This window comes from Rhyacophila brunnea, unplaced genomic scaffold (assembly GCF_057557595.1).
Source record: "Rhyacophila brunnea isolate RB1 unplaced genomic scaffold, BYU_Rbru_1.0 scaffold_144, whole genome shotgun sequence".
NCBI classification, from domain to species: Eukaryota; Metazoa; Arthropoda; class Insecta; order Trichoptera; family Rhyacophilidae; genus Rhyacophila; species Rhyacophila brunnea.
In genome coordinates this window covers 643,412-652,722 of record NW_028232800.1, presented here as the reverse complement: position 1 = coordinate 652,722, position 9,311 = coordinate 643,412, and the positions used below count along the sequence as shown (strand labels likewise).

At 32.5% G+C, this 9,311-nt stretch overlaps 1 protein-coding gene and 1 non-coding gene across 2 annotated transcripts; both read left to right on the top strand.

The window, feature by feature from the left end:
• Positions 1-447: 447 nt before the first annotated feature.
• LOC147075497 (uncharacterized) lies at positions 448-2,651 on the top strand. Its single transcript, XM_085942453.1, has 2 exons — positions 448-1,726; positions 2,632-2,651. Exons 1-2 carry the CDS (start codon positions 448-450, stop codon positions 2,649-2,651), a joined length of 1,299 nt encoding a protein of 432 aa, XP_085798579.1.
• Positions 2,652-8,228: 5,577 nt separating this feature from the next.
• TRNAC-GCA (transfer RNA cysteine (anticodon GCA)) lies at positions 8,229-8,300 on the top strand. The gene has a single exon. It is a non-coding gene; the product is annotated as a tRNA-Cys (tRNA).
• The last annotated feature ends 1,011 nt before the right edge of the window (positions 8,301-9,311 follow it).

Genomic DNA, 9,311 nt, shown 5'->3' with positions numbered 1-9,311 from the left:
ACTGTAGGTATTTATCATCTATTCACCATACATGTCTTTTCTGATGGTAGATGACAATAGATTGCACTAGAGCCCTAAAATCAATATGGCAATTGTAGCTAATCAATAAATTCATGTATGGTGAATTGATGATAATAGTTTTTTGAATAAATTGGATATGGTACATTTGCTATTCAGTAGACAAAAACCTTATATCATAATTAGACTAATAGTTTTGTCCAAATTACCTCTTCTTTCAAAAACTTTGTTTGTTTTTTACCCATGAGAAAAAATTTAATTGATTCTGTTATTCCAATACATTATGAGATTTTCATTAAATCCGAAGAACATAATTTTAGTGGAGAAGTAAGTATATTTTTGGCATCGTTGGCTTGGATATCAACATTTCAATTCAATAGCAAGGAGCTAGGGTTAAAATCTGTGAAAGTCTTTCAACAAGGAAAAGAAATGCCTAGCAGTTATAAAAAAGTAGACGAAGAGTTTGTAGCAGTAACCTTAAGCGATCAAATCCAAGGCGAGTTCAAATTGGTGGTGGTATATGAAGGTATATATGGAACATTGGATGGATTTTATAAATCTCAGTATAACAGCACAAATATCTTTTCTACTCAGTTTGAACCAACTGATGCTAGGAAGGCATTCCCTTGTTTCGATCAGCCAGATATGAAAGCCACTTTTTCCATTAAAATTAAAGCTCCAAAAGAAAATACAATTCTGTCTAATGAAGCAGTTGTTTTTGAAGAAGAGACAGAAACACATAGAATCACAACATTTAAGAAAACACCAAGAATGTCAACTTATATTGTGGCATGGGTTATAGGACAACTTGATTATATAGAGATCAATAATGGAATTCCGATAAGAGTGTATGCTAGGCATGACGAGTTGGCATGGGGTAGGTTTGCTCTGGAAATCGGTGAGAAATGTTTGAAATTTTTTGAGGATTATTTTGAAATCAAGTATCCACTCTCAAAAATTGATATGATTGCCATACCAGCATTTTCCAGTGGCGCTATGGAAAACTGGGGGCTAATAACCTTTAGAAAAACTGGGCTGCTTTGGAATCCAGAAACTTCCCTTTTGAGAAGTAAAAAGAATATTGCTAATACTGTATGCCATGAGTTGGCTCATATGTGGTTTGGAAATCTAGTAACTATGAAGTGGTGGAATGATCTATGGCTTAATGAAGGATTTGCCACATGGGCATCATCTCTTGCCATGAACTCTATCGAGATGGTTGATTGGGATGTTTGGACCACATTTGCAGCTGATGATATTGAATATGGTATGAAAGCCGATTGTCTAGAAAATACCCATGAAATTGCTGTGGAAGTAAATGATCCAGACCAAATTGATCAGATATTTGATGGAATTTCCTATAACAAAGGATCCTCAGTAATAAAAATGCTAGAAAATTGGATTGAACCAGAAAATTTTAGAAAGGGACTTGTTCTGTATTTGAATGAAAAGCAATATGACAATGCAGAAACAGAAAATCTGTGGAATGCGTTGGACCAGTTTAATGAAACAAAAATTTCAATTTCTGATTTGATGTCTTCCTGGATTAATCAGGGTGGTTTTCCGTTAGTTGAGGTTGTCGAAATGGATAATTCCCTAGTATGCACTCAAAAGATGTATACAAAAGGCTTTGAAGCCCCAGCCAGACTCTGGCCTATTCCTATGAAAATTAGATGGTTTTATGATGGCAATGAGGAAGAGGTAGAAAGTATTTTGATGGAAAATAGAACTCTAACAATTCCTAAGAAATCCAACATTTATAAGTTTAACGATGAGGTATCCGGTTTTTATCGAGTTAAGTATATTTCTAACATTCCAGAAAGACTTTTGGAGAGGCATTTGTCAAATATTAACAAATTAAATCTATTTTCTGATTTGTTTGATTTGGCATTTGCTTTGAAGACTGAATTTCCACTCCAGCTAACAACGTTAATGGCTACCGAAACAAACTATGAAGTGCTCTCTGCTGGGCTAGGATCACTATGTGTACTGAAATCTGCCTTTTATGATAATGAAGAGATTGTGGGTAGAATCACTAAGCTTATTAATTCAGTCATTGAAACTCCATTAGAAAAGTTAGATTTGAGAAATCCACCAGTAAACACAAATGATTTGGCTACTGCATCTTATTTGGCTATCCTAGGTGTTAATAATGGTTCCTATACTGTTGAATCAGAAGATACTCATCAGGAATTCAGACGATCTTATTTCTACAGTAAGGTTGACAAAGATTTTGATTCTATCAAGCAATTTTATTTGACATCTACGCTTCCTGGTATTAAAGAAATCGCTCTTATGGCACTAGGAACCATCAAACAACAACATAACTATGACTTGTTGATTTCCGATTTGGCTTTTGTTAAATCTCATGATTTCTTTTATATATGCTCCAGCTTAGGTCACAATATTAAGTTCAGAAATTCATTTGCTGAGTACTTTATGAGTAATTATGAGTATGTAAAGGAATTGATTTCAGATCCTGGAATGTTTAGACACTGCTTTGAGATGATATTCTCTGAAATTCACCAGGAGGAATTAAAGGATAAAGTTCTTGAATTTATTGAGAGTAAACGAGTTGATACCTCCTTGACAAGGGCAATTAATACAATTAAGGATTCCCTGAAATCAACTGAACAGTTAAGATCTGCTATTATAGATTCTAATATATTTGGTAAAGAATAAATCCATTCATTATTGTGCTTCAATTTATAATCACCATATTAAATGACCAATGGATATTTTATTGTTAGATGAAATTCAATTATTTGTTGGCATATTTATTAATTAAAATAGTTTAAATATTAAAGAGTAAGCATCTGAATGTATGTCTGTTATCCTTAAAGTTTGGAGATAAATTTATTTACAACAAAAATTGATTTTCAATTCTCTATAAGTAATAGTAATATAGATACTTTAACATCAAATAAGTGAGGAGAAATTACATAGATTAAAATATACAAATAGTAGTTGCAAGATTTCAGAGAAGTAGAATTAAGCTATTATAAAAGAATGTGGGAATAGGCACATTATGAAGGTAGTTAGTAATTCATTGAATCTAAAATATTTCTGATTTGATAGGCATAACCTTTAGTAAATTAGGTAATATAAGGAGCTTGCAGAAGAAACTATCTCCTCATTGAACATAAATGTTTAAAAAAATATTCATTCTCAAATATTAGTTAGTTATTTTTGACAATCCTAGAATTAAAAGCAATAAAATTCTTTATACCATCTGAATACAGAAATATTAAAAAATTCCCAGAATCATTGTAATGATCAAAATCAAAATCTTCAATTTCCAAAAGTCTCAAACCCTCGCCCTTGGCTTCTGAAATATCCTGTATTGCACTTACTTTAACATCTTTCAAATACTGGCCTCCTATACCATTCAAAAAATATTTTGTTTGCATTATCTTTAAGGCAAGTAATTTAATACAACACACTGCATCAGTTATAGAATCATGCTCAGATGACTGAATATCCTCATTAAAAAACTTTTTGCTTAAAATATTAAGACCTATTTTATATCCCTCGGAATTTAAAAATAAATAAGATGTATCGATTACATTTTCAGTATGAAATTTTAGTGATTCCAGGTCATTCTCCAGCCCATGCCCGATTACATACGTACTCTTTCCTATAATATCTTGTAAATCTAAGTGTAACTCCTCAAAAGTAATTCCAGCCGAGGTATTCTCCCATGTCAATCCAGAATACTTTGTTAAATAATCTTTAACATTATGGATTGGTTGAACATGCTTATCATAGATTACATTTCCTCGATGGTCTACAATGCTAACCCTCCCAACCTCAGATCCTAAATCTGTCTTGACCATCTCACAATCAATAGCTACCATGAAGTGGGTCGTTTCTTTTATTGGTTTATGGTAGGTTTCGAATATGGCCGTATTGAAATCTACGTTACTGTTTATAAATGTAGAATAGCTAAATAGATGATTAACATCCTGTTTTTCAATACATTTAAGATTTTCTGGTGTTATATATCCTAAGTCTACATGAGCAACTTCCATGGAATTTAGTATATTATAAAAGATTGTATTCATGGGTAACTTATCTATAATGCGTATTGACCTGGTGATATTTAATTTCAGCAAGTTAGAATTTAATGTACATTTTTGTTCTAAACATTTTCCATTTCCCATAACTGATTTTGTTCGTTTCTTAAATATTATTTTTGGATTCTCATTTTCATAGACTATCTTTAAATTACCGTCATCCAGTATTTTTATATAGGTTGAGGTTTTTAAAATACTTCTCCTTTCTGAGTTTTGATTGGATTTAGTTTTCTGATCACTAGATTCATTATAATCAGGGGTACATTTTAAACTGGTCTTTCTTGCTTCTACTCCAGATATTAGGTCTGGCATTAAAGCATCTCCATTTTTAAAATGGATTAGGGTTACTAACTTTGGTTGTGGTAATAACTGGATATAGCTGGGCCGTTTTTCCTTCAGAAATATGTATTTGAGAATTGATTGAATATCGATAATTTTCAAATATTTTGCTTTGGCTAAAGTTTTTGTCATTTGGGGCAAAATACAAAAACACTGGAAGTGTTTGAGTTTTGTAAATGTATTGTAAATAGATGAAGAACAATGATTGGCCTACAATGTTCATTTGTTTTTATAAATGTTTATTTAACCCTAAATGGAATTTTCCTCAACCAATAAAAGGAATGATCTATACACTCGATTGAACATTTCTCTATATACCCAACTTGTAATTCTTCTAAGAAACCATAAAGAGTTGAAATATGTGTGTACCTCTTCTTCATTAGCATTTAGAGTTGTTTGTCTATGTGACCTTGTGATTGATGGGGATATTTATATTGAAAACGGACTTATAAAGGTTAGACATATTCCAAAGAACCCCATTTTGCACAGCTTTACAAATATTATTGCACAAAAGCATCTAGAGCCTTATAAGCTAGTCAAAACTCTCAATGGAGAAAGAGGTCGAGAAAATTCGATAAAACATCTCAAATCCAAAATCTATCGAGAGTTAGAACGACAGGATTTCATTGAAAAATTTAGTGGAAATGTTTTTAATAAGATCATTATTAAAAATAGTTCCATATGGTTGAAAATCCATACACAAATAATAGAAGATTGCAAGAGGGGGATAAATAACTCCACGGCATGCATCTTGATCTGCTTGGAGTACATCAATAAAATGGAAAGTCTTCTTCTACAATGCAATGAAAAGGATGCAAGAATTGTTGTAGAAGGGCTACAGATTGCAAAGAGTAGAGCTATTACAGGAGGTTACGGACTAGAATACGAGTTTTTACGAGCACTTGTTAAATAAATGTTCATTTAGATTTTTGGTATTTCGTTCTAAGGGCCAATTAGTAGACGATAAAGTAAAGATATATAATCGTTTATCACCAACAAACACTCTATATACCTATTTCCCTCTTCTAATTTTGAAAAAACCCTAAGGTAAACTTTGATAGTTTAAACCAACAAATTAAAAGCATAAACCGATAAAAGATAATTTAGCTTTTATTATACCCATGTTGGTAGATGACAAGGAAAATACATCAATAAAATTTACGACAATTGATGATTTTGAAATGGGGAGTCCAGTGGGAATGGGAAGATTTGGACAAATTTGGACAGCTAAACATAAGCTGACTGGATTTATTGTCGCCATAAAAATAATTGCCATTAATTCTGTTCGTCATAAATCAGAAGTGAAGAATATCCGAAGAGAGGTGGAAGTTCATCTGAGCTTAGATCATCAAAATATTTTACAAATGTATGGATATTTCTATGATTGCATAAACTTATATTTGGTTATGGAGTATGCTGGAGGTGGAGATCTGTGGCTTTATGCTAAGGATTATCGGCATAAGTTTTCACGAGAAATTCCAGAAAAAAGTGTTGCCAGTTTTGCACTTCAACTCTGTAGTGCTCTTAGGTACATGCATTCGAACAATATTATTCACCGAGACATTAAACCGGAAAATATTCTTATTGGATGTGATGGATCAATCAAAGTCGCAGACTTTGGTTGGAGTGTATACAATGGAGATTCCCGTCGACAAACCTTTTGCGGGACGGTAGAGTATTTACCCCCAGAACTATGCAAAGATGAAGTTTATAACTTCAAGGCAGATGTTTGGTGTGTGGGTGTACTTGTTTTTGAACTTTGTACTGGTAAGGCACCAATTTCCGGTAAATATAGTTTGAATTCCGTTAAAAAGAAAATTTTAACTGAAGATATTGTGTATCCATCGTATCTTTCCGAAAATGCTATCAACTTCATATCTAAATGCTGTAAAAAAGATCCGAATACAAGAATAACGATGGATGAGGCCCTCAATCATCCATTTCTGCGTTCCTATATCCCCAAAGTTCAAAAAAATTAAAATGTTTATTAAAGTACATTCAAAGCTGTTTTATTTATATTTTTTAACTCTATCAAAGCAGTCCATTAAGTGCAAATATTATATAGTAGTATAATCCAATGCTACATAGCAGCATTTCCTCAATAAACCTCAATACTCCACTAAATGCGTATTTATGCATATTATTGGATTTCTTAACCATATTTATTTCAGCAAACCACATTAGTAGCCCGTAGAAAATCAGAATTGTTGAAACCAGGTAGATCAATGAGATATTTTGTCTAATGAATCTTTTCGGAGACATCTGAATTGAAACCTGAAGAAATGTGAGAAAGAGTTCAACGCCAAAGCACGTGACTATAAATGCAACTGCATGACAGATAAAGGACATTATTAGTTCATAGACTGTTAGATGAGATAAATAATTGTCTAACACTTCCGAGAATCGAATTATTCTGTAGTATATTTCGTCATTCCCTAGTCTTGAAAAAAACAGGAAAATATTTTTGCTCAAGGTAAGCAAATAAGTTACAAAAAGAATATTCGTTACCAAGCCAAAGCTTTTATGGATTGATTTGTTGTGATTAAATAGATATCGCTTTAATGAACACAAAAGATATGCGTGTATACAGATTGGGATTAACAATAATATTGAAACCAAAAATACAACAGTTGAAAGTGGAGTAAAGTTTAGTTCAAACATAAAAGAAAGTGTTTCCGGTATTGACCGCAAGCATATTAGTTCTCTATATACCATCCACAAACAAACCATATCGACCACACACATAATGCAGATAATTTTAAAAAGTATCATTTTGAGGTGTTTTGTAAAAGTAAATAAATTTAAAATGCAGGAAACATCGGAAAATCTGTCGTAATAGATGAGTTATAATGTTCATAGGAGGATTTCATTGAAATTTGGGAAAATGATATTAGGTTTTGCTTAAATCCAAACTTTTATTACATAATTTCGACAGAATCATGAAGAATAGCTAGATTTATACATTTAACATCATAATATCTGTATTCAGTGGAATACAGTAGCAAAATTTTAAATTTAATCACTGATACGTGTTAGCTAATTCAGAAAGATTTTTATATTTGGAAGAAAAAGATATATTTGTAAAATATTTAACTGAAATGCCACATCGAATACTTCAGATTGATTACTGCAGAGATTTTATAAATAATTCATTTATTTACCCACATTTTCCGAAGTCTATGAATTTTGTTCAATATAAGAATGGCCTCCTCTACTTGAATTTAAAAGTATTACCAGGAAATTCCGAAACAGTATTTACCAAATGGGATACCGATACACTATTTGTTAGGGTTGCAGCCCCTGCGGAAAAAAATAGAGCAAACAGAGAATTAATTAAATATCTTTCAAAAGTATTTAAAGTTCTGAAGTCTGATATTAATATTGTTTCTGGAGCAAAATCACATAACAAAATAGTTCGATTCCCCACAGTTATTGAAATCAAAAATGTATTACAAACCATAGAATTGGAGACCAAAACTTTATGCTTATGACCAGAATAAGCACACTATTACATCTTGTAAAGGAATTTGATTTTCTGATTAACTATATTATTAAATAAGCCTAAAATACTTAATTGTAACTCAATTTACCTATGTTTATCCCGTGACTGAATCAATCTTTAATAATCGCATGGCTATCAATATTTTTACTCTCTGTCAATCATTATTCATAAATATTAATATCTATTACACTATAAAGCTTATTACTCTTTCAATAATATGTAAATATGGGATCATAATACCCTTTCATACAGGTTGAATCCATATCCAAAAATCATATTTATGAAGCTGATATGGGCATTTAGCTCAGTGGTAGAGCCTCCGGCTGCAACCCGGTATGTCGCAGGTTCGATCCCTGCAGTGCCCTTTTTAACCTTCGTGGGAATTATTTAATTATATTCTTATTTTATACATAACAACCATTTATTAATTTCTTCGTTGGTAGATTTTTGTTACTTTACCTTGTAGAAAACTTCACCATAAATAACAATGGTTAATGAATTTATAATACTTCCCGCTTGATCATTCAAAAAATTAAAACTCATACTCATCTGATAAACTCATTTATTTTTTGATAATTCATCTAAAGCCTTATCTATGTCTCCCTTTGCTTTGATAAGTGCCTCAATATTATCCTTCCTGTCTCTGAATCCCATTTCTTCAAGACTCCTCAGCTGTGTGGCATACACAAGCTCCGCATTCTTCCCTGTTGGCTTACCATCCACATAGACTGGAGGATAAAACCCATGACTACATGGGCCATTGGCTGGGGGTGCCACATTATTATTCATCATTTGGTTGTTCATATACGGACTATTACCATAGTACGGCATTCCATAACCTCCGTTCATCATTGGATTGTACATCATTGGGTTGTACATCATATTTGGATTCATCATGTTTGGGCTATTCATACCATTGGGAGCTCCCATACCATTCATCATGTTTGGACTATTCATACCATTAGGAGATCTCATGCCGTTCATTACGTTTTCCATCATAGCTGGATTAATACCACCCATTCCTGGAAAATTCTGCATCAAACTCTTCATCATTTCAGGGTTCTGGGCAAGGGAACCCAACGACTGTAGGCACATTTGCATTTGCTCTGGAGACATATTAGGATAAACCATCCTTAATGTGCTTTCTAAAGCTTCTGGATTTTTCATCAAGTTGGCAATCATGTCAGATTGCATATCAGGGATTCCTGTAAATTGTTGGCCAGGATTATTATGGGGATTCTCTGTTGGCCCCTTTTCACTAGATCCCTTGGATTTACTATCACTTTTTGATTCTGCCATATTCTTGACTAGCACATATATTTTTGAAGACTCATCAATTTTACAATCCTCTAATGTAACGGAGAAGTCTTCGACTT